General features: G+C 36.1%; 1 protein-coding gene across 4 annotated transcripts in view; it reads right to left on the bottom strand.

Annotated features, from left to right (window-relative positions):
* Positions 1 to 26,921, bottom strand: part of NTNG1 (netrin G1) — a 354,079-nt gene that overhangs the window by 141,384 nt on the left and 185,774 nt on the right. For all 4 annotated transcript variants that reach the window (XM_025366053.1, XM_025366062.1, XM_025366082.1 and 1 more), the window contains exon 3: positions 25,052 to 25,692. In XM_025366053.1, coding sequence (XP_025221838.1) covers positions 25,052 to 25,692 — 641 coding nt within the window. The remainder of the gene's footprint in view (positions 1 to 25,051; positions 25,693 to 26,921) is intronic.

The raw sequence follows: 26,921 nt of genomic DNA, 5'->3' as shown, positions 1-26,921 counted from the left end.
GTTCTTTATTCCCTTCCTCTTCCTCTTCCTTCCATCCTGAAAACATGCTCTAGCTGCTTCTGCCACCACTGTTTTCCTGGGTCAGCACATGTCCCCACAAAAAGGATTTTTCATTTGTTTGTTTTTAGGATAGAAAAGAGATCATGGCAGAGGTGAAAGAACTAAGATGCAGCTGCTGTTTTTTGAATTCCTACTATGTGCATATTCTTCAGAAATGCATATACAAACTAAGAAAGTCCTGGCTGTTATAGGGGCAAGATTAGTCATCTTTAAGCAATCTTGAAAGAATGCGTTAAGTAAGGGGTGCCTTGCAGTAAACCTCCAAATGCTATTCTGGTCCCCTCAGTTTGATCAAAGTTCCTTTTTAAACTAGCTACTGAACATTTTATCTTGGATATAAATTTTTCACTTGTTTTGACATCTCTGAGGAGTTTTTTAAAACTTGCCAAAAAAATCTAAATATATAGCAGATTTTTGTGCACCTTGAGAGAAATGTATTCTAAATCCAGAACAGCCACCAGAACCTATGTAGTTAAGCTGCCATCCTAGAAAGGGGCATGGGTCATGTCCATGCGACTACCTGGAATACAGTTCTCTGCTGAGTCCCCACTCTGCATCTGAGTTACCCTCAAATGAATGGTCTTTTTCTCCAACCTGCAGTCTTAAAGGGTATCAGAATGGCTCACTCACACACCACTTTGCCTCTCGCCAGCTGATATACTAAATCCACACCCAGAACCAAAGAAATGCAGTTTCCTCATAGTTCCAAAGTGATCGGCGATCAATCTTCTTCCAGAGCTGTATTACTGATGGAGAAAAACTTCAGTCATTTCTTGTTGGCTGTAGTTCAGTATTTCTTAGTCTCCTACATTTTTCCTTTTTTGAAATCTATAGAAATTGCAATGCCTGGGCAAATCAGACTGCAACACGTCAGCCACACAGGCAGGGAGACACCAGACCCCAACTAAAATTGAGGCTTATCAGGTGTGCCTTTTGTGTGTGTTGCTGGTTGGTATAACTGTACCTTTTCTGATACATTGGGGCCTGAAGGAAATCTCTTCTCAGAAAATAGATTCTTAAGTTATACAATCTCTGCCAAGTGAACTAATGAACACTTTCAATTCTGAGAAGACTATATGTACCCTCAGTCTGGAAATGAGAAGAGGGTGTTGCTCACCATGTCAGATACATAACCTAGGAATGAAAATCCTTCAAATCAGAAAGTTTTTAAAGAAAAAGAAAAAAACAGCGAAAATCTAGGGCAGGCAGCACATTTTTCTTATGGGGATTAGTTGAGGTAAAAGAATCTCTAAGGTACTGCAAAGGCTGCATACAAAAATACAGTGGGTGACATTCAGACTGTTTAAGATGAGGGCCAGTTATCAGTCTGCAGGTGGGTTTTTAGAACAATGGTCCTGGACTGAGGGGTTGCCGTCATGAATAATATGAAATGCCATCTGAAATTCCTATCCCAGAAAAATGCCATTTCAAAGGAGACAGCCAAAGTAACCCGCTCTCCCTTGCTGCTATGTTTGTAACTTCTGTGCCACAGTGGCTCACACCTGTCTTGTGACCTGCTGAGCACACTGCCTTCCAGCATAATCCACAGAACTTTGAAAATAACCCTTTGGGCTCTTTGGATTCACACAAAGAATAATAAGGGTCAGTTATTCTAAGTATTAGCTAATAGTAAGTACTTCCGGCTTATAATGTTTCAAATGTTAGCTCTTCTCTATTTTGGTAACTGATTCTGTCATCAAGCAGGGTAGAGATCAGTTATATGATTTTACCCAGATTTTCCGTATAGCTCTGGAACTCTGCATTTAAATTCCCAGTTAAATAAATGAGACAAACTCGAACATTTGGAGAGATTTTCATGGTCAGACCTACAACATAATGTGATCCCTAGTATCTCTTGGAATTATTGGGTCTTATCCTTCTTAGAAAGACAAAACTATTACAAGTGACATTTTAGAAGTACTCCAGGGATATCAATATTTGCTATGCTTTTCCTGGTAGTAAAAATAAACTACATAGTTTTCATCTGTTTTAAAGAAAACTAGACGTTTTATTCAGAAATCAACATTTTTCCTGCTGTTTTGAAGCAGAATGCCACACTGTAAAGGAGAAGGCAAGGTTTAAAAAAATTAACCTTATCTTTGAGGATAAATAAACACTGTTGTCAGTCAACTAGACAACTTGAACCTTATGACCCAAAAAGTTTCAGAATAAAAGTGAGAACAATGTTTTAGAATTGAGGACACTGACAGTATAAAAAAGGTATTAAGGGAGGGTTATGAAATTCTGTTTTGCATCACAGAGATATCTTTGGGCCCAAGAACAGTGCCCAAAACTCACAAATACAACAGAACGACAAGTTTGCTGACAAACACTTCATCAAGTAGACTTGAAAAAAATTAAAACACCAACAGATGGAATGTGTCTGAATCCCCTCCCTGCTGGTGTGTGTGTCACTAAATATCAGCAAGTATACTGGGGAGGCCCCAAAGGATTCTGCCAAGAAGGCAGCAATGACCCAAATGCACTTCCCTACACAAAAGACTCAAGGTTGATGAATGCAGCTGGCTTTTGTTGGCTCTTCATGTCTCCCTAGGTGCCCTGTCCTCTCCTAAAATAAAAACAAAACAAACCAACCAACAAGAAAAATCAGATCATAATTTTAGATCAAAGAAACTTTTCATTTCTATTTCCATAAAAACTTTGGTAAATATCATCTGTAGGTTTAAAGAATCAATCCTCCTGTTCCCTGTAATTAAGTGGGAAAATAAATTAGTAAATGTTTCCAAACATAAGCATTAAAAACAATAAATATGCCTCTATGGTAAAGTTTTCCTTTTGGAGGGGAAGAAGTAACAAAATCTAAATTAAATTAAAGTGGCATTCTGGGAACCAAAGTGATACCATAGCTCAATAAACTAATGTAATTAGACAATGTAAGATTTTTTTTTTCTAGGCTCCAAGTCTAAAACATGGGCTTTGTAAAGACTCAGGATCATTGTTAGAATCTAATTCAATATTCCAGCTTCTCAAATTCACAGCCAGAACTCTGCCTTTCAGGTATCTCTTGTCTGATTATCGTGCCAGTCTCTCTCCATCTCGGAATGGTTTTGTGTAACTTTCAAGTGCAGCAGCCCCCTTTGGAAACTGACAAGTGTTCATTTTAAAATGGAGTCATCAAAGGCATGCAGCCTTCAGGAGGCTCCTTTTTTCATGAGAACAAACAAAGAGAAATGTTTTTAGTACAAAATTCCTTTTTAACAAATAAAAAGCTTGTATTGCACTGCAGGGCTGCCTGTCTCCACAAAGCCCTGGCTCTTTTTGGTGGCCCTCAGAAGCAGCTTTTCATTGTATAATTCGTTCAGGGATAGAGCGTCTGCTGGGCTAATGAGCTCTCCTGCAGCCTTTTCTTCTGCAGGCGAATCCCCAAAAGCACAGTCTTAAATCAGATACTGTAAAAGCCAAAAATAGGAGTGGGGAATGAAAGGGGGAAAAAAAAAAAGTAGGGTCAAGAAAGCCAAGATAGCAGTAGGCCAATAATCATACCTTGCATTTGATTTCAGAGAAACTGTGGGCTTGAAGATCTTCATCCATAGTTAATTTCTATGCTTGTTCTCTCATGGCCAAGGTTCTGTTTCGGGTATTGCATCGTGTGAGCACACCTCCAATGGATATTAATGTAATAGATCATCATGGCAGCTTGCTCTTAAATATATTGACAGCAGCCTTGACCAGGAGCTGATTAGAAAGGGCAGGATTAAGGAACATTCCCGTTTTGCCAAAAAGTGGAGTGTGACATTAGAAATTATGAAGGCTCTGATTCCTGTCCTATTACTAATTTTCCCATGTTTTATACTGTCACCAGTGAGTCTGGCAGACATTATTAGGAAACTATGTGACAACATCTAATAAAGTATGTTGGGAGAGAAATCATGGCTCCCCTCTGCACTGATGATCTTTTGAAGAAATACAGTATTGTAGATTACAAGAGGTGGAGGTTGCAAACACTGATGATACCCATGATATTTCATCATCAGCCAGCAACTTACCAGTGATCTATAGCTGCAAAGGAATAGCTTTTAGGAGGCACAGGGATAGGGAGTGTGTCTTATCCATGTTAGCAAAGATGTTTTGGAGAGGATTGTTTGATTATTTATTGGTCATTCTAAATCCCTGAACACAATTTTAGAACACCGTAGGTCTCTGTGGTGTGATACCTCTGTAGGATATTCTGCCTTTAGAAATAGCCAATGGGGTTGTTTAAAACAGCACAGATTGTGTTACGAGTGTTTTAGTGATGAACTTGGAGAATTTAAAAGGCCAGGGGAGTATTAGTAATGTTGGGGTTAACAGAGGCAGCTCATTTTAGAAATTTGGCATTTGAGTTTTTCAACATTATCCAAAGTAGGTTCACCACATTCTTTTTAACAAACTCTCCAGCATGGAGCAGATGGTTTCTCTATTAACAACCATTTGCATTTAACATATTGCAATGATTTATGTACCACATGCCACTGAGCAAAGCAAAAACATTCAGTAGCAACTAATTAGTTGAGTACAAAGACACATATCTCAATGTACAGAGGCCTCCTTTATGTTTTACATTTTTTATAGTTTACTGTTTTATTTGTGCAAAGCAGTTAAATCTGAACCATGGCATTCCTCTTATGATTATGGTAATGCCTCTGTAATTATCATTCTATTAATGCTTCAGTCATACTTTTTCTTTAATTCAGGGGGCTAACATATTTGTATGTCAGAATTTCCACAGAAATTGATGTTAGTCACATTTTATTTTTAAATGGTCAAAGTGATTATAAGTTATTCCTAAACCCAGCAAAATGCTTATTTTAATAAGTCTACTTTGCTTTTAAAATAGAATATATTCAATATAAAATGTATATAAAATAGGACTACTAAACAAAAAGTCACTTATAAAGAGTGACTAATTTTAAATGGGTTTTTAATGTCATTTATTAATACATAATTCTTTTTTATCCTATCTTCTTTAGTAAATTGTCCACTCCAATGCACTCACATAATTTTTTCCTTTTCTTGCAGAAACTCTGTTCCAGTTCCCTCACAACTCATGGATTCACCTCTAAACTGGATGTGATTCTTAAGTTGGTGACCTCTTAACCTCCCCAGCACACAAGGGTTTTGCTGTCTTTCAAAACCAGCTTTCCTGAAATCAGAAGAGAAATAGAACTAAAAATTCATTAGTTATTGCATTCTATGAAAAAGATATCCCAAACTCTTTTTCTCTGTTAGATGATCCTGAAACATATTCTCCTTTTTTGTGCTGACCAACAGGGTCAATAGATATTACAATGCTGTCACTGTGTGTCAAGGTGACAATGTTAGGACTGTACAATGAGCCAATGAATCTTTTATAAGTATGATTTTCATTCTCAAGAGCCATCCATGCAAAATGTCAAAGTAGGCCATCCATCATCGGTGAGGATAAATGCACATCTGCAACCCAGAGGAAATGGGGTATAATATAACTTCATTACCCAGGGCTCAAGAAGCCAATCTTAGAAAACTAAGCTTGCCCTTCCCCTTTTGTAATTCCCAGTTTTAATTTTCATGGGAATCTCTACCAATAGAGAACTCTAGGAATATGGTAATGATAAATTTAAGCTGCTGAGGTCTTTAAAGAGGAAGGAAACAATTAAGACAGATAAGTGCACATTAATGGCAGTACAATAGGATATGAATTATATAGCAGAATAAATATAAACTCAGTCCATCAATATAGGAAAGTGGAAAGAGTTAGTAGAGGAAGACAAAATATTAGTGGTTAAGTTTGGCAGAGCCAATATGTTGTTGTGAGACTAATATAAAAAAATTAAAAATAAAACAAAACTTCCTTCTTTTTTATAAGAGATGGGGTCTTGCTATGTTGTCCAGGGTGGTCTCAAACTCCTGGCATCAAGCAATCTTTTCATTTTGGTCTCTCAAAGCACTGGAATTACAGTCACTGCACCTGGCCCCAAGCTACTTTCAGAGTCATAATATTCACTGTAGCTACCATTCCTGAGCCTCATAGTAATAACCACTACTTAGTTTAATATGTACTTGCTTTTTATAGACATTAATAAAATTGAAAACAACTTGCAAATGTGGATAGTATTTGTATGTTTTATGGATGGGGACTGAGACTCTGAGATGTTTAAGTTATGTGATTTTTCTAAAGTCTATCAAGTAAGCAAATGGAGGAGCTGGGATTTGAACCTAGGTCTGTCAGCCTGAAAGCCACTCTCTGTTACCTCTCTATGTAAACCAGAGTTCATTAACAAACTACACTTGATTTTTTCTGATTTTAGTTTGTATCAAAAACTTAACTGTGGTGTGTAATTTCCTCTGGCATCTCATTTTGATAGTATAATAATACTGGAATATTTATATATGTTTTTGTTAGTAGAAAAATCTGATAGAATAATCAATATCAAGGAAAGGAGCAAATAATCAAATTGCAAAGAAGCCTCTTGGTTTAAACTCATCAGTGCTAAACAAATACAAAATGTGTAACCCTGAGAGGCATTCTTTTGCTTCTGCAGGGCTCTTGTTTTCCATAAATAACATTTATATTTAATGAAAACAGCATTAACTTTGTATTGAAAATTGAGTCTTTCATTCAGTCTCATTAAACAACATGTGGTCTTGCAAGTCCACATTTTACTCAATATTTCTGTGTGTCTGAAACCACCTCCACTGTGAATCAGTTTTTTGGATATGCCTATCTTAGGGAAAGGAGAAATAAAATATGTCTTTCTAAGTGTATATACAGATCTGGTACTAAAATAAGGCAAAAGATATTTTCAACCATTAGATAATCAGCCATTTAAAATGATTAATAATGAGAATTTCATTTAGTTTAATATAACATATGGAGATAATTGTTAGAAATAACCTTGATGAAATTGAGACTATCAGAATGTCCTCCAGAAAGCGTCTGTCCTCCCAGAGGTCTGGGCTGCTGCTCTTCCTCCTCCCTGCTGTTGCCACAGTAACTTATGCACATCCTTATCACTGTACAAACCATGATGCTTTATAATTTTTCTCTTGAAGTATCTGTCAACTCATCCAGATGGTAGCAACTTGAGGACAGGGACTCTGGCTTTTCATCTTTGTATCTCTAGCAACTGGAACGCTGCCAGGAACTATTACGCTAAGCACAAAACACTTAAGAGTTTACATTTATTTGTATTATATTTTACATTCTTGAAAGAGAAGTAGGTAGATATTATTTTCCATGTTACAGTTCTGGGATAAGAATTCACGTGATCTGATTCCCAGCTAAATAATGTTTTACCCCTTTATATTCCTACCAATTATCATGTTCTCACAAAGCTAACAAAGTCATTTCTAGTTTACTAAACATAACTGCTTATTCTTTTCTTTCTTAGTCCACAAACATAAATTGTTACTAAAATAGCAAAATGTCTGCATGGCATTAACAGATTTAATTAAATGGTTACAGTTATTTGCCAAATGAAACCCTTTCCTTTTTAAATTACAGTATATTTCTCACTTACTCTGGAATATTTTTCATATAAGTGTATGTTATACATTATAGGATCGTTATATTTTAAATCCTATTTAGTGCAGAGGTTAAGAAGGTGGTTGCTAGGGTCTCCTTTGATATTAGCACTATACACTTTGGTTGCCAGAGTCTCCTTTGATATTAACACTATACACTTTCCAGCATGCTTCATCACTTCCTTTAAATGGGTCACCCTGGAACACAGAGGAAGCCCCGTCTGATAGATTGTAACCTGCTAATTTCCCAGGTTAACAATGGCTTGAGAAGTGGGAAGATCTGAGAACCATAGAGAATCTGAGAGCCCCTACTGGAGCCGGAGGTCTAGCTTTGAACCAGGAAGGGTTATATGCTGCATCCTTGTATTCCTCCATCCATAGTCAGCAAGGTGGGCAATAATAATGGTCCTAAAGTGAATGTGGATGGGATTCTCAACTGACTTGCTCTTCCTGGGAGTGTAGAATACTGTACCATGCTGTTAAAGAGCTCTATTGCACCTTTAGAATTTCCCACAAAAATGCCACTTCCTTTTTTCTTTCATTTTTTTAAAAACACTTTTCCAAAGAAAAACAATATATTTTTGTAATATACTTTCCAACCAAAATCATATTTCCTTTTTTTTTTAAGTTTCTTACTTTGTTTTCTCTTTGTGTTTTATTATTATTATTATTATTATTTTAAAGTTTTGACCAAGGCTTCTGCCTCTAAGTACGGAATCCTACTCTTTGTGGTTATACTATTGGTGAGTTTTCCAGCTGACTATAATACCAGTTATCAATGGCTGAAAGCATTCAGGATTAGACGCTGTGTGAGAATAGTTTCTAGGTATTCTGGGGTCCTTCAGAAATATTGGAGCTGCAATTGGTAAAGATAATAATTGTTGCCATTTGTTTATTTCTAAAGAAATACTTGTACTTGGATGGAAATTTTAAGATGTAAAATAGCAATTTTGTGTAGTTGTACATCATCTATAGGCCAATTTACTCATACATTCACTAACAAATACTTATCACTGAATCTCCTCTCTACATTTTTTAAGTTAAAATATGAGCTCAATGTAGGCTCAAATAGATAACCTTCTCAATTCCGAAAATAATATTAATGATACCACTACCCAGTCTGGTTCCTGAGTATGAAAAATTTGATCAAACTTTATAGATACATATATCTCCCTCTTCTATCCTTCACTACTTTTGAACATGGGCCTCTTCAAGGGCAGCCATTGCTCTGCACCCTGACTTTAGAGAGTCCCATACGTCAAAAACAGGAAAACACAATTTTTTTCTTTCTGTTATTAAAATTTTTTTTTTTAAATTTTGGTAACAGAGTTAGCAGATACAAGTTATGGGAGCGGGACTTGAACACGAAACTCAACCTCTCTCCTTCAACCTCTGGACTTCTCCAATCTCCGCTGGAAGATTCAGGGCCCAGCAAGCTCCAGTGATTGGCAGTAGGAGAAGAGGGGTGAGAAGAAAAACCTAAGCTTGCACTTGTTTCTTGTCATTGTTGTTTTGGCTTTTTGCTTTTCAAAAACATTAGAAACCCCAAATCATCAAAAGTAGATGTCTAGGCAGATTACTTACGTAATGGTGCGTCTTCCCTCCCCTGAACTTGGGTGGTATAGTTTTGGCTTGATTGTGTAGGACTTTTGAGACATTCCTCATTGAGTTGTTATTTTTTGTGATTTCTCTAGAGATTATGATATATATCCTTAATTTTCCATCATTTATTTATGGTCAATATTCTACTATTTCATGTTAAATGCAAGAACATAAACCACAGAGGTCCATGGACCCCCTCTTCCTATGTTTTATGCTGTGGCTGTCCTATATATTACACCTATATATATTATAAACCTCACAATTAAGTGTCATAATTCTTGCCTTCAATAGTAACATGTATTTTAAAGAAAGAATGAGGAAGAAAGTCTTTTAGATTTACCCTTATGTTTTCAATTTCCAATATTGTTCATTGCTCCCTGAAATTCTAATTTTTCACTTGGTATCACTCTTTTTGGCCTGATAGGCTGCTAATGAATTCTCTTGTTTGCTTTTATCTGAAAATATATTTAATAAGCTTTCATTTGTAAAAGATAATTGCACTGGATATATAATCCTAGGTTGACAGTTTTGTTTTGTTTTGTTTTTCTCTCTCAGCACTCTAAAGACATTGTTCCATTGTCTTCTGATCGTGATTGTTTCTGATGAGAATTTTATGGGTTTTTTTTTGCATATATGTAATGCGTCTTTATTCTCTTGCTGCTTTCAAGATTTTCTCTTATCATTGGATTTCAGTAGTTTGCATATTATATGCCTGGGGTCTGCTTGATATTCATGTTGCTTAGAGTCCGCTGTATCTTTGTGTGTCTTGGAAAAATTTTAACATTGCTTCCCCAATTATTTTTGCTGCTCCATTCCCTCTTTTCTCTCTTTTGGAACACTTATTACACATATACTGGGCTTTCTGATATTGGTCCCATGGTCTCTGAGGCTTGGTTCATTTTTTCTACCTTTTTTCTTGCTATTCATCATGTTGGCTACTTTCTACAGATCTTCAAGTTCACCGACTCTTCTGTCAGTTCCTATCTACTGTTAAATACATCCAGTGAAATTTGATTTGAAAATTAAGATTTTTTTTTTAGTACTAAGATTTCCATATGGTTACTTTTTTCAATAATTTCTATTTCCCTACAGATATTTTATATCTTCATGTTTTAAAAGCATACCTTCTTATATCCATGAGCATAGTAGCTGCTTTAAAATCTTTGTGTGCTAATTCCAGCATCTGGACCATGTTGAGTTTAGTCTTATTATCTTTTTTTCTAGAATGTGGGTCATCTTTTTATGTTTTCTTTCTTTCTTGAGTAATTTTGGATTATATCTGGACATTGTGAATGATACTTTTGAAAGACTCTGGATTCTGTTGTGCTCTCCTGAAGAATATTGACTTTGTTTCATTTAGTAGGCAGGGAATGTAACTAAATCCAAACTGAGCACTCTGTCTCTTCTGCAATTGCAGCTGAAATTTCAGTTCAGTTATTTCAGCTTTAGCTGGGCTGTTGGGAGACTGGCTCATACATTGACATCTGAGGGATTAGCCAGAAATTTAGGCAGAGTTTATACACAGTATTTGGAGTTCCTCGCTTCTGGCTCTTTCTTTTTCATATTTCTTGCTTCATATTTTGGTTGCCCCAGCTCTGTTGTCTGGTTTTCAAGGCAGTATGAAATAGGATTTTCCATCTGGGCTTTAATTGCACCTCCTTTTCCCCATTATACATGGCACAGACTTTGGCCTGCAGGTCCTTAGAGAAAAGCAGAAAAAAGGAAACTCACCCAGTACCTTTCCTTTCTTTAAAGTATCATCTCCCCTTTGGTATCTGCCTGTGTCTGGTCATTCCCCAAGGTCTTCAAGTAATTGTTTTGATATTTAGTTCACAGCTTGTAGTTGTTGGGCACAGGAGAGTCAGCATGATAGGACATGCTTGGTTACTGCCAGAAGAAGAAATCTTGGTGTAATTTTGGGAGGTGCTTACAACTACCTGGAAATCCTGGAAGGAAGAAGTGAATCATGGAAGAGGATAAATTTCCTGGTTTGGCCTCCTAGCTGCTTGCCTGGGTAAGTTTCCATACCAAGTTCATGTAGATCCAGTTACTACTTATGAGTCTTGGGTCAAGGACATAGCTTCTACCTTCCTCTAGCTCAGGCTTGCAGCAGCAGACCTAGCTCGGGAGAGGTGATAGCCCCTTTTGTCATACTGTGGGGAGTGAGCTATGGGACTCAGGATGGAAACATGAGTCAAACAGTGGTGTAGTTCAGTTTATATTTTATACATATTTAGGCATATGGTATGTGGGCTCGTATTTTTATTTTTTTCCCCAACCTTGCAAATGTTAGGGGCAAACCTACTTTCTGTATTATTAAAACCTACTTTTCACATTTACTTCTTCCTTTCTCTATCCACAACCCTCATGTTTCATGAAAGTTATTTCAACAGTCAATTATGTCCCTCTTCCAAACTATTTTATGCACAGAGAGTAACACAATCTTTTAAGTCTTTTTCTAACATTGGCATTATCTCCAACATAGACCACTTTGCAAGGGCCTATAGTGGTTCCAATTGCTTACCTATAGTATGAAATCAAGACTCAGTCTGATTTTAAATATCCTCCACTACTATTAAAATATCTGCCCCTTAAGCTCCCTTCCTGTCTGTGCTTCATCGTTCCTATACACAGGAAATGTTCTTTGATTAGTTACATTCTGGCCAAATTCTTTCTCTAACACTTATTTTCTGTTGCTTCAAGGAGCTTCACATCCTATTTCCTCCAACTAGACCCCTCATCGTGAAGACCCATACAAACCTGGAAACCTATTGAACATCTTCCTCCATCTCAAAACCAAGAATAACATTAAAAGTGAGAAAAGACTAGAATATTTCATAAGGACAGAGAAGAAAGATACATGGATATATGTCAGAATTTCTGTGTTTTACTTTGCTGAGTCAAGGAGTATTGTTTGTGCAGTTACTGATTTTTTATTTTGTTGAAGTACACATAACACATAATTTACTATTTTAATCATTAATAGACAGTTTTGTGGCATTAAATACTTCCACATTGTTTTGTAACCATCATCATCATTCATCTCCAAAACTTTTTTATCTTCCCCAACTGAAACTTTGTGCTCATTACAAATGAACTCTTCTTTTTCATCTGCCCCCAGCCTCTGGCAGAAACACTATACTTTATCTCTATGAATTTGGTTACTCTAGGACACTCATTTAAGTTGCATATCATGCAATATTTGTTATTTTGTGACTGGTTTATTTCACTTAGCATAATGTCTTTAAGGTTCATCCATGTTGTAGTATGCATCAAAATTTATTTCCTTTTTGTGGCTGAATAAAATTCCACTGTATGTATATAACACATTTTGGCTTTCCACTGATCCATCGATAGATACTTGGGTGGCTTCCACCTTTGACTATTGCGAACCATGCTTCTATGAACAGAGATGTACAAATATCTGTTCAAGCTTCCACATTAACTTCTTTTGGATATACACCCAGAATGGAATTGCAGGATCATACGGCAATTTTACGTTTAGTTTTTGAGTAATTGCCACACTGTTTTCCACAGTGTCTGTACCATTTCACCAGTATAGCACAAACATTCCAATTTTTTCATGTCCTTTCCAAACACATTATTTTATTTTTTTGAATAATAATCATTCTGACAGGTATGAAGTGGTATTTCACTGTGGTTTTGACTTGCATGTCCCTAATGACTAATGATCTTGAGCATCTTTTCCTGTGTTTATTAAGCATTTTTATATCTTCTTTGGAGAAATGTTTATTTAAGTCCCTTGCTCATTTTTTAATTAGGTTTTTGTTGTTGTTGAATTGTAAGAGTAATTTATACATTCTGGATAAAAATCCCATATCAAATATATGATTTACAAATATTTTCACCCATTCTGTGCGTTGCTTTTTCGCTTTGTTGATAGTGTCCTTTGATGCACTAAAGTTGCTAATTTTGATGTTCAACTTACCCATTTTTGATTTTGTTGACCGTGCTTTTGATGTTATATCCAGAAATTATTGCCAGATTTAATGTCATGAAGTTTTCTCCCTTTGCTTTTTTTCTAAACGTTTCATAGTTTTAGCTTTGCATAGTTTTAGCTCTTGCATTTAGGTCTTTAACGCATTTTGAATTAATTTTTGTATATGATGTAAGGTAAGGGTCCAACTTCCTTTTTTGGTTTGTTTTTCTTGCATGTGACTACCCAGTTTTCCCAGAATCATTTGTTGAAAAGACTGTCTTTTCCTCACTCAATGGTCTTGGCAATGTTGTTGAAAATCATTTGACCATATATGTGAGGGTTTATTTTGGTTTGTATGTCTGTCTTTATGTCAGTACCACACGGTTTTGACTACTGTGACTTTGTAGTAAGTTTTGAAATTAAAAAAAAAAAAAAAAAGGAACAACAACATAAAAACCCCAGTGAGGCCACTAGCTTTATTCTTCTTTTTCAATGTTATTTTGGCTATTTCCAGGTTCCGTAAAATTCTATATGAATTTTAGTATGGATTTTTCTATTTCTGAAAATATCATCATTGGTATTTTGATAGAGATTCTATTAAATCTGTAGATGGCTTTGGGTAGTATTAATATCTTAACAACATTGACTTCCGATCCATGAACATAGGATGTCTTCCCATTTATTTGTGTCTTCTTTAATTTCTTTCAGCACTGTTTTGTAGTTTTTAGTGTACAAGACTTTTGGATTCTTGGTTAAGTTTATTCTTAACCATTTTATTATTTTTACACTATTGTAAATGGAATTGTTTTCTTAATTTCCTATTGGATCATTCATTGTTACTGTATAGAAGCACAACTCATGTTTGTGTGTTGTTTTTGTATCCTATAACTTTGCTGAATTTTAACTTAATTTTAAAAACTATTTTTTTTCTGATGATACAATGAGTAAAAAGAAAAAAAATAGAAAATCACAACTAATTAGATAAAAACTACCCACAATTCCACCAGTATTAGCTAGCTATATTTGTGTCGTCTCATTCTCTCTTTTTTCCTCCTTCTCATAATTAGCCTCATACTATTAATATTTTTAATCCTATTTTGCCACTTAAGAGTATATAATGAACTTCAATTATTTTTATCAAGACATATGTTCATAAAAGTTTCAGCAGATGCATGTATATAGTTCAGCAGATACATGTATATAGTTGCGTTTGATCACTGCCTGTTTCCATGTCTCCTCAGCTCAAACTCTTTGAAACCCCAGTTTTGAACCTATCAATATGTAAAGACATCATTTACAAGTTGTAAGGTTTTTAAGTAGCATTTCAAAACTCCTTGGTTGCTAAACTCAAGAAGCAAACATCATTTGAAGACAACCTTGGGACGTGGACGTATAGTGATATTGCGATTATACTAAATATTGCTTGAGAATGCGAGCAGTTCATTCCTTTTCATGGACTTCTCCTCATCCAGGAAAGGGATTATGGGTCACAATTTTTGATCTTAAAAGGACCAATCAAACATATAATAAAAGAAATTGTGTGTATTTGAGTGGGGCGGTATTCATTTAACCTGAGTACATATATTACTCTGTTATCTGAAGTAGATATATTTTATTCTTTAAGTTTGGACTATTAGTTAAAGCCTGAAGCTTTGCAATCTGGTTTATTGGATGAAGTGACATAACCAAAAACAATGGGCTAAGCTCCAATTCCCTTGCAGTCTTGTGTGGGGAATATTTAGAGGTGGCCATAGCATACCTAATGGGAAAACCGTCCTCAGAATGGTCCTCTACATGATGGTCAGAAGGATACTCTGATCATTCTCTCATTCCATCAATAAATATTTATTGAACTCTTAATAGGTACCAGGCCCAGTTATAGGCATGGGACGCAGATCAGTGAGTGAAAGTTCCATCTGGGTTTAAATTCTAGTTATACAACAGTGTCATCCTTGACTAATTCATTTAACCATTCTGTTTCACATTTGAAAAAGGAGTTAGATTAAATTATTTTTATGTTTTTTTTTTTTTTTTTCAGTTCTAAAAGAAACGATTTTGCAATGCTATGACTCTATGTGGCATACACCCTGTCTATACAAATCCAATATAGGAGTTCATGATGCTATCTCCTTCCAACCTGCCAAATCTCTGACCTCCTAGACTTTCCCCACCCATCATCTCTTGGCCCACCCTTCCCCCATCTGTTCCCTGTTCCCAGCTGCACTGGAGTATCTATAATTACACATGGATGTCACTAATATGTTATAACAGCTTTGCTTCCCTGATATTCTGGTGGCACCAAATGAGTAAAAGCAGCCAGGCCAAAAATACAATTCCTGGACAAGGTGATACTCCTTAGCTGTATACAATGTTTAGTTTTACTGGGCTCTGATTTGTTATTCATTAACAGTCTTAATTAGCAAAAGAAAGGCAAGACTCATTTAACTAAAATTAGCTTGTGGTTTCAAGAATATCCTCCAAAGCAAATGAAAAAAAAAAAAAGAATATATTAAATACTGGTTAATCTTATTTTTCTTTAAATGCATGATTTTAGCTCATTGCTGTAATTAGAGTTTGAGGCGCTTACATACGGGAGGAATAAAAATCCTTTAGCATCTCCATTTATCTACAAAATACACCAGATTGTACCACTTGGCATTTCATTTTTCACATCTTTGCTGACTCTTCTATCACAATTTCACTAGCTTAAAAACAAAACAAAAAAATCCCTATTTATTCCAATACAGTACTTAATTTCCTATAATTCTTAAACAAAGATGCATAGTACTCCAAGTTTCAAAAAATTAGAGCGACAGTTAAAAGAAAAAAAAATGAGAGATACTCTCCACTGAGGTTAGTCTTTCTCTAAGATAGTCTCACTTTTTCACCCAAAGTAGCAGTAATATAGGGAGGATGATGACTAAAGTTGGAACTTGCTTGAAAAATCAATCTGTTCTTAGCACTGCAAATAGTTTAAACACACACACACAAACACATACACACACACACACACACACACACACACACACACACACGATGTTTTCATGTATTTCCTTCAGTCTTACAAAGAGTCCAACAATGTTGGAGCTTGAAGACACCTTGTTACCCTTACATGAGTTCTGTGAATACTGGTTGTTTAGGGGTACTAGTATGTTTTTTGACTAAGTAAGTTTTAGAGGCTCTGTCTTCAATAAAATAGAAATGTTTCTTTACCGTAGGACACCTCAGGGTCTTTAATATATGAATATATGTTGTGATTCTCATAGAAGGAAGTATTGGGATCAAAAACATCCCAAATGTTTTTGACCATCTTGGACTTTATTTGAAGAGTACATTCTGAGAAACAGTAAACTAGTATAAAAATCTCATTTTGTAGATGAGAAGACTCTGATTATGGTAACTATGACCTATTCTGAGCTCACAAAGAATTATTAGCACAACCAGAGTGAGAATCTGTTTCTCTTGTCTCTTAGCCAATGTTTCCTTCTAAAATAAGACAGACAATGATTTTAAAATCCTAATGACTTGTCCTCTATTCTCTAAATATAATTATAGCACAATATCAGTTGTCTTAGGTACCAGTCACAATGCAAGAAAGAGCCAATGTAGTAACTACCCTACTTTTATAATATTCTGGACCAGTAGGGTTTGTGAGGCTCCTGTTTCACATATTTAAAGCCTTTCCATCCATTTTTTCAATGTTTTTTAAGGGGAGTTCAGAAATAAATTTATATGCCAACATAAGTAATTTTTAAATTTTCCTTTCCCCTTTGCTATTTATTAACCTTGTTTAGATGTAGTTTTCGTACCTATAAAAGGGAGGTAGAAATAGCAACCATGAGTTTTTGTGCAGTGCAGTCATTTCTGGTTAAACTAATATACTTAGTTCTAAAAGTGGCTTATTGAATTGAAAATATAGACCCATATTGCAACAGAATCAATATATCAATCCAAACAATCAAATTACTGTGATAAAATTCATGACATTAACACATTTGTTCTTGTATTTATTTGGAGAATGAATGGAAATAGTCTCTTTACTGAACCATTGATCACATAGGTCCCAAAACACTCTTACACTAAGTATCAAACAATGGCCAACATCTCCTAACGTGTTATGAAAAAACTCTGATCCTAGGGACAGAAGGACAGCAAGACGTTGCGAAGACGTATACCACAGATTTAGGATAAAAAACAGGGCTGCAGAAGTTGGTGTATTCCTGCCTTCCATTGTTTGGGCATGCAGATGTAGCTGGAATGTAGCTTCCCTTACAAATGCTAAGTTAAATGAGGGAAGAAATTATTTTATTTATCCATTTTGTGGTCTTTTGCTTAAATAACCTTATGTTTGCCGGGTGAGGTGGTGGGCGCCTGTAGTCCCAGCTACTCGGGAGGCTGAGGCAGGAGAATGGCATAAACCCGGGAGGCGGAGCTTGCAGTGAGCTGAGATCTGGCCACTGCACTCCAGCCTGGGCGACAGAGCCAGACTCCGTCAAAAAAAAAAAAAAAAAAAGAGACATCTTTCCTGTAATGACCCACTAGCTTAAAAAATCTATGGCACTAGGGAATTAAGGATAAAGAGACAAGCTCCTAAACCGGATTGTTTTTCTGCGTGCTAATGAATTTCATAATTTAAATGGAGGAATTATTAGATACATTCTCTCCTTATAATAGTACAAACCTCAGAGGAAAATGAGCTGCTTATGCATATATTCTCTTTATAATTCAAGATCTTCTAATGGATTTTAAAAATATGCCCCAAATCAGAATGGCCCTCAGTTGTCCACTTACGATGGGTGCATACCATAAAGTCTTTATTCTAAGTGTTTCCACTGGAGTTAAGTAGCAATATTTTATGTTGCTTTTTAATTTTTAATTATGATTACTATGCTTTTCATTTGAATACTCTTGTTTACTGGACTTCATTCTGCCTTTTAAAAGGAGAGTAAATTAAATTTTAGTGGAATGGTTTAATATCCATTTAGCTTGAAAAAAGGACCTGGCGGACAGAATCATTGGTTACAAACTTACAAAATTTTATTATATGAAAGAGGCAGCACATTTATTCACAATAGTTTCAGAAGAGAGAATGTGGACTTACAGGTGGAAGTTAAAAGGAAAAACACATTGCCCTCACTTGAAGTATGAACTTGCTTAAAATAAGCGAAAGTAGTTGGCCATTTCCAAGTTCATCCATTAAGACATATGACTTGTTTTAGTGTTTGATGATGCCCATTAGTTGAAAGCAGGTGCACATACTAAAAGTTTATGAAGAAATATTGGAGAAAAATTAACATTTAGAAAATTCAGCTTATTTTTGTCTCCCCACGAAAAAATAAGAAGTTATCACCACAATTTGATTTCAGTAGTTAAACACCTAGACTTAACACAATGTGACAAATGAACCCGATCACACATTTGAAAGTTGATAAAAATGAAGTAAGAAGTTAGAGTTCAGATAAACACAGAGCAGCCTGGTGTAATAAAACACTGAGCCAAAAGCCATGGAGTGTGACTCCCAGAACATTCCAAGATGGGCAGAGTCATAAGATGTATTGATTCACTGTTGCTATTTAAAGATGGCTTCTTTGGGAATTTTGGGGGTCTTCTACATATACTGAGCTGACCTCAGGCTGGCGTGACTGTAAGAGCATAATGTTTGGAAAAAGCCTAAGGTTTGTCGTGAAAAACCTGATTTTACCACTTTATTATGTGTGATGTTAAAGAAAAAGTCATGGCACTTCTCTGGTCCTGAGTTTTCGCCTATGCAAAATGGGGTTAACCAACACCTGTCTCACAAGTGTCCTGTAAGCACTAAAGGAAATAAGGTACCTGACAAGAATTTTGCAAATTGAATGCTATACAAATTTAAAGGATTATTACTCAAATATGAGTGGGGACTATTAGAATGACATTAACTCAATCCCTTCTCTTTGAATTTTCTCAGATTATTTCTTGATTTCCTTCAGAAATTACCTTTTACATAGTAATATTCCACAGGATTCTGTAAATGTTCTATAATGGTCACTTATACCTATGAACAAAAAAAAATCCTCAATATCATTGATTCTCAAAACATCCACCATCACATATAAGGTAATAATTCTCAAACCTATATTTGAGCTCAAATCTCTCTCTACAACATTAGACAAGTATTTTCAAATCCTTAACTAGAATTTCTACTACTTGAAATGGCACAATAAATTAACTAGCTAAATCATGAATTAACTAAAAGCCTATTTCAGTATTTATTCCCTATTTTAGTTTTGACCCCACCATCCAATTCACTAAGAAGTCTTCCCCAAAATATGACCGGTCAACAAGTTCTACTGACTTTGTAAGCAAATCTGAGACCACTACCATATGATGGCTCCTGTGGAATGTGTAAAGCTTTTCTGGATTCTCCACTTGAGAAATAGGGCTTGGAGCTATAGTTGCTCCACAATTAAGCAATATTATAGCTCTCCAGTCTGCACCATTACACCAGAATAGCCTTTACTACAATTGCCTTAAAAATGTTCCTCACCTGCAGTCAATTAATATGGAGACTCCATAAGATTTTGGGTTTCTTATGACATAGGAGACCCAGAGAGAAAGACGTAGGAATCCTTCAGCTTCCTGGACATGCTGAAGATCCATAAAGAGAAGATGGTAGGGCATCTTCAGGACTCTTAACTCCATCATTTCCTTACTGCTTGGAGTTCCTTAACATGCTGTGCTGTTTTTAGGTATAATTTGTCTGCCTAGGATATCCATTGTCCCCTGGCTGCTTGGCACAATAAAACCCATATTTCAAGACGTCATACATGTCACATCTTTATCAAAGGTTTTACTGTTCTTTCCAGATTACATTAGTAGCTTCTTCTCTGTTACCACAGCACTTTGAATATTCACACAGTAAAAGCGCTTAACCCACATTATCATCATTTTTTTGTTGTTGTTGTTTATAAAGTCTGTGTCCCTTCTGGATATCAGCTCCTTAAGAGCAGAGACTATGCTTGGTGCATCTTCATCTGTCTACCATCAAAGCCAGCATCTGTCCCAGAGTGGAGGATAAGTATTTATTGATGACAGAAAGCAAGAAGGTGTTATAAAAAACAGAATCTGTTAAGTGGCAGTAAAGCCCAAACTCAGTAATTGAGACTAATTGGAAAAGAATAAAGGCCAGGCTCAATGCTTAAAAAGTGTTTTTGTGGAATGCCTCTTACCTAAGAGGTAAAAAGTAAATATTTCAGATTTACTTCAGTTGTGGTTGTGAAAAAGACTTAGGGAACCTTCAAAATAACTGATAAGCCTTCTCTAATTAGCAAGTCACTTCTGTGGTTACACAGATTTTTCCAGAAATTTAAAAAGTACTCTACTGCTTTTATACTTTTGCATTTCTCCAAGTGTTCTTTTTTACCTGACATCACATCTTTTTGCACTAACCGCGTGGAAGCTGTGCTTCAAGAACATGATGTCAGCTTCACCTTGTTCTAATTACAGCAACTACAAAGGTAGTGACATTCAAAGAATAAGGGTTTACACGTAGAAGCTGGACTCCTGAGAGCGACATTGGGGGCCTGCCTCACTCCTGGCACCTAGTCATAGTGGCTCTGGCCTTGGCCCTTTGCAGGTCCTGGGATTAGGCAGGGAAGTGTGATTCTGAGCACAGGCAGCCATGAAGTGAAGATCTCACCAAAAAGTTTGTTGAAGTGAAACTTCTGTGCTAATATTCCAAGGCTTCTTTCTTGGAGGTAAACAATGGAAGTAGAAAAAGGAAAAAATACTGTTCACTATTATGACAGTCAATTGCCTATAATGGAGCCTGAGGAGGCACTGCAAGGGATAAGAAATGTGTAATGACCATTGAGAAAAAATGACCAATAATTACCTTTAGGAATATTTTGTTAAAGGGTAAATACTGAAGATGTTGATAGGAGTTTTCCAGGCCACTTTCTTCAAGTTTTTACTGTTAAAATAGAATTTCCACTGTCTTATGGCTAAAATCAGTAACTTGATATGTGGCTGATAGCGTATCTTAAAAATAAATGAGTAGATTACTAAAGATTCATTTGTCTTTCAGATTTACAAATTATTACATTAAATCACATTATTTTCTTGAAACTGTTTACCTCAAAAAAACAATAAATAATGTTGAGTTTATATTCCATAAAATCTATGCAGCTGACAAATACAGTGTTCATTTTTTCAATTATTTTAATTATGGAAAGCTTAGAAGGAAACAAAATACTTAAAAATCAAAGCTTCCAATGGTGTAACTAAGAAAATATTTTGGACATTATCTATATTTAACAGCTTTTGAGTTTAACCCCCTGTCTGTATAAAAAGATGTTCAGAACAAACATCTACTTCTAATTTCTCCTCTCACCCCTCATCTGAGTAGATTTTATTTATGCATTAGATGACCTTTTTGGCCATTAGAACCATCTTGCTTCAGCAGTTAATTAACATAAGTACCATAATTTAATACAGTTAATGCTACTTGATGCCCTTTAATGTACCTTCCATTAGTGATATTATTGTAGTATTACCCTGTAAATTAAAATGAGATCAAGACTAAGAGAGCCGCTCTTTAATTAAGGTACTGGCACACTGCACTCGTCTATTATTCACTGGAGAAAATCACCCTGATTTACTGAAGCAGGACATCCATAAGTCAGAATTAGTCCATGTAGATTATTAGGTTTATTGAACAATGTAAGTACTACGGAGCTGCTGAAATTGCCAACAGCCATGTTGCCTCTTTTTCCTTCATTATCTTAATAAAAACACAATGAAGGGAGTAAATGGAAGCAAAATAAGTATGTGGCAAAAGAGAAATAAATTTTTTATGATGAGATTACACTTTTTTCTTACTAGTAAAATAGGTATCAGATGTGTCACATTCCGAAAAGAACATAAATGCTACATTAGTCTAATGTCAATGAAAACACTATTTTTCCATCAAACAACACTAGCCAGTATAAAACAAACACATGGGCAAAGAAATGGAGAATTGAATCTCACAAGCTCAGTCATCTCAAGCAAAGATCAACTATTTTTGTCTCACAGTTTAAGATTTCAAGGTAAAAAAATTCTGAATTCTCTGTCCCCTATACTATGGATGTTTACATCTGGTTTCCATTCTACTTTCCCAAAATAACTTATGTCAATTTCCACATTATGGTGGGGGTAGAAAAATATCATTATCATGATCAGATATAGACCTGTAAAGTCATATTGAATGTTGCAATCATTTCATGGGATGGTGGGGGCTGGTGCAAGGAACAAGAACTTCAGTTGTATTTTGAAAAGTGTACATTTATGGGATCCTTGAAAAGGAAACTTTAGAACTTTCTTTTAGAGATCATCAATTAATATTTAATCCTTCTATAGATGATTTGTTATATAAGAGAAAGACAATCTAGATCATTAATCTTACTGAAACTTTCAAGGGTAAAATAATTAGATCAGCTTCTATGCTGAAAGGCCCCTGAACCAGACTATAGCTCAACATTTCCCTTCACTGGCTCCATCATCAGCAGATCTTCTTTACATAACTTAAAAGCTGGAGATACGCCCGAGCCATCAGACCTTGCTTCTTTAGTCCCTCCCCTAAGACAAAAATACTCCAGCCATCTGGTGCCTAGTGCAGTACATGCCAGCATCAGTTCTGCCCTGAGGATTTGGACAAAGTCTGGAGGTGACAGAAGAAGACCTTATGGAAGGGGCTCACCTCTACTGGACCTTTCTCGTTTGCCCAGCTGCTTCTCTTCAGCTTACAGTTGACTGGTGAACAAGAAAAGACAGTGGAGCTGAGTCCAGGGAAGGAGGGGGGAGTCCTCCAAACTCCTCAGAACCACTGAAATACAGTTGGAGGACACGACTAGTCTGGGAGATGGAAGAAATGTGATAGATCTGAAGGGATCTACATTTCCAACACACCACCTTTAGAAGACGGCATGCTTGACAGCAGCTGAGAATGCATAAAAATGCCTTTCGCTTTCAGGTTTATTTTACACTTTCTTTTAAATTATTAGAGGAAACAAAATGAATACTAATAACAAAAATAAGCATCAGCAATAGGTTTTTCCCAACCAAAATGCTTCAGAAGATTGCCTTTTTTACAAGTGGCAAATAAAGGTATTTGGAGAAGCGGAGGAATAAGAATTTGGGCTCAGATTAAGTATTTCTTAAACTGCAAGGAAACTGACCTAGATGAATCTACCGAGCAATGTAGATTAGGATTAAAATCCAAATCTTAGTTTGTTAATTTTTTACCATTATTCATGTAGATGAATAGAATATCTGTTACTTCATTGTGGCAAGCTATAGTTAATAATATCAATATCAACTATTTTCATATATCATACATCCCCAAGAATAAATCCTGGAAGCTAATAGTCTTTTGCTAAAATGTTCATAAGGATAATTGCTGTGTATTATTATAAATAGCAAACTCAAGTTTAAGGCAACAGCTCCATATTGCCCTGTCATGTACCCTGCTAGTAATACATGAACTATCCTCTACAGCTTAGAACTCACAAGTTCAATATTGTTCTGCTTTAAAGACATATTCGTTATATACCACGAAGACCTTGTTCAAAAGTTTTAGGAAAACCTTCGCAGATAAAGGCTCTTGATTCTTCCATGAGGAACATGAAGCTAGAAAAAGCTGAGAGTAGATGGCCACCAGTTTCTGCTACTTTTCCACAGCTAAGACTCTGAAACTTTTGACACCACACTACGGTCAAGCCCACCACTCCATTCTGTGTTCCCACTATGGTCTTTACCTTACCAGCAGTGACCTTTCTTCCAGCACACATAGGTAAGGCAAATCTCTGACAGACCAGAAAGTCTCAACACTTCTCCAGTTTCTGAGAACTGGGATGCCTAAAGGATGCTGGCAGTCAATAAAGTGAATCAATCCTGCCTTATCTGTTTGAATTTTATCAGTAAATATTTAAACCTACATGATATAGACTATTTATATTCTTATCCTCATATATTTCCATTTAAAGATATCTTGGCCTTTTTACTGGGGTGTTATTTCTTTGCTTGCCTTTCCCTTTGCTTCCATTTGCTAGATATTTTGCTCTTACCTTTAGTTTTCCCACTCATTATCTCATGCCTCCACTCCCATCAGGTGGTCGTTTTGATAACATACCACACTTAAAAAGCTGGTTGAAAATCTCTGTGTGGTGGTTCTGGGTCTCATTATTGAAGTTTTTCATTTAAACATCTTCAAAATTCTCGGAAATTTGCTCAAATCTGTCTCTAGTATATTATCAGAACCAAAGCTATCCCTGACTGTGTTTAATTAATGTGTTTAAACTCTGTCCATTTGTTATTGATCTACAAGATGAAGGGAGCCCAACTCAGGTCTATATTTTAAATGCTAGTGTATCTTTTTGACAAAATAATATCCAGAAACATGAAAAGTAGAGCTTGTCCCAATTTAACAAATATTTCCTATATGCTATTGATTCTGATTTAATAAATTTAAAGAAATACAACTCGAATTTCCAGATTTTTTTGTGCAATATTACACAAAACATAAATTGACTATTGTACCATGTTGAATACCCGCTTTGCGTTTGTAAACAATGGTATGTTGTGTTTCTAGTTTTTCAGTTCCTTATAGGGCAAATGGTTTTGCTTCCCCTGGCTTCATTGCCTTAAAGACTTAAAAGGACCTCCCGACCCAGGGAGTTACTTTTTAAAATTCACTTTTATTTAAATTCTGAAGAATCATGCCAGGTTCAGTGACAGCAAGTTTGGGATTACGAATTACTGCTGAGGATGCGGGGTCTTAGAATACCTTCGGAACCTACTTCTACACTAGAGTTCCTGAAGAAAATGTTGCAGTAGAAATTGACAAATGTTACTTTACAGCAGTGAGACACTCTGGCATTTTCTTTGGACACACCCGTTCCCATTGAAGGCAGACAGATTTTCTCTTACCTTCCTCGCACCTTTATGTCTGAGATCGCGTAAAAGTAGCGTGCCAAGTGTAGCTCATCTACAAATATTTCCCCAACGGCTGGTCTTAACAGCCTTATCCTCAGGTCTGTGACTGTAAAGAAATCTCTGAGTTTCTTGGTTGTATCCAGCTGTCCGTAGAGGGAAGCCATATTGCGTAGGCGAGGTCCAGCAAAAAACGCGAACCTGTCTTTGATTTCAAAGTGGATTATTTTGCTATTTGTTGTATACCCTGTTGAGTACTCTTCTGTGCAAATGATTTCTAAGACCGTATGCTGTGATAAATCCTTCACGGATTTAGGATCCATGTGAAAAGCATCTAAGCAGTCTGTGGCATAATACTGATAGGGCTGCCATGTTCGTCCATAATCGAGAGACTTCTCCAGGATCATTTGGTCTGGACGCCCCGATTCAAAGGTAATAACTATGTTGTCTGTTAGCTCAATGGTTTTGCTCCAAGACAGAGTGATGTTAACCTGGAGAGGCTTGGGATACTCCTTCCAAGTGGCAGACTGCCAAAATGTGGAGGGATGTCTTCCTTCAAAATCAAACATCAGCTCAGGGGGGTGTGCCAGCTCAGGGGTACTCGCATCACACTCATTATTGCACATGTAGGGATTACCCTATGGAAGAAGAACAAAAGAGGGTGCATCAAAACACTGGTTTGCCACAAGTCTTGCCATATTGCTGTTGCTCAGTAAGAGGCTAGAAAAGGGAAAAAAAAAAATCTGTTTTCAGTAATCATTTTTATTTGCTCTAACTGGATTCTCCTCTTTAATAGCTTTAAAAAGAAAAAAAAGCAATATGGTAATTTTCTTGTTTCCTTCCATGTGCTTTAAGAAATGAAAACAGTTTATTTATCCCATATGTGTTAGATCCATAACGTGGTCACAGAAGCACAAAGACACTGAGCAACTGTCTAACAGCTCAATACCTCTGCTTCCTCTTAGAAAGATGCTATAGAAAAGCAAGGGAAATTCCTCCCTGCCTGAAGGACATTCCTTAAGAGTACACTTTTTTAAAAAGTCATTTTTCAAGCAAAGCTTTAGAATGAGCCATGAACCATAGATACCTGTGTTCTGTGGGGGAGACAATACCCCCATACAACATTCAGCCTTTTTTTTTCTTTGGCTTTCCCTGAAATCCATCATACTCAACTAGGTCCTTGCTTCATAATGTCTGGTTTTACAACATTTACTTTGTTCACCACAAATTATTAAAATGTGGTACCCTAAAGGCTCTGGGGCTTGGTCCAAATATCTGCCAGTCTACTAGGTAAAGATTAAAGGATTGTTCAGGAAAGTCTTGGGACTGGGAGTGTGCTCCAAGTTATCAGGACAAAAAACCCTACTACTTAATTAGGAGGCTGTGGCAAATCAAACCACAGCCACTTGATGTGTGTGTTACTCAGTGCCAGCCCATAGGCAGTTCTTCATGGATGTTAGTTATTATTATTCTACCTTTAACAAATGCTACTTCCTTCACAGCCATTCAAACAAGAAGCTAGAAATAAATCTCCTAGTTATATTAAAAGTTACAACACTGCTTATGCTACACTAAATGGCTACTCTCAGCTTTCATCAGTAGATTCCATGGCAAATGACAAGTTACCAGATTTTTGTTGATTTTTGTTTTTAAGAAAACAAGTAATAGCATTAGGACTCGACTATTCAGGTGTTTCTTATTCTGTACTCATTATTATGAGCATGGCTGGGTGAAATGAATTGATCCTCTGACATTGTCCTTGGGCTTCCTTTTGTAATTACAATTAGGTTTCTTTCTTTCTTTCTTTCTTTCTTTCTTTCTTTCTTTCTTTCTTTCTTTCTTTCTTTCTTTCTTTCTTTCTTTCTTT

This window comes from Theropithecus gelada, chromosome 1 (genome assembly GCF_003255815.1).
Source record: "Theropithecus gelada isolate Dixy chromosome 1, Tgel_1.0, whole genome shotgun sequence".
In the NCBI taxonomy this organism is placed as follows: Eukaryota; Metazoa; Chordata; class Mammalia; order Primates; family Cercopithecidae; genus Theropithecus; species Theropithecus gelada.
The sequence above is the reverse complement of the archived record's forward strand: the minus strand, read 5'-3'. Positions and strand labels throughout refer to the sequence as shown.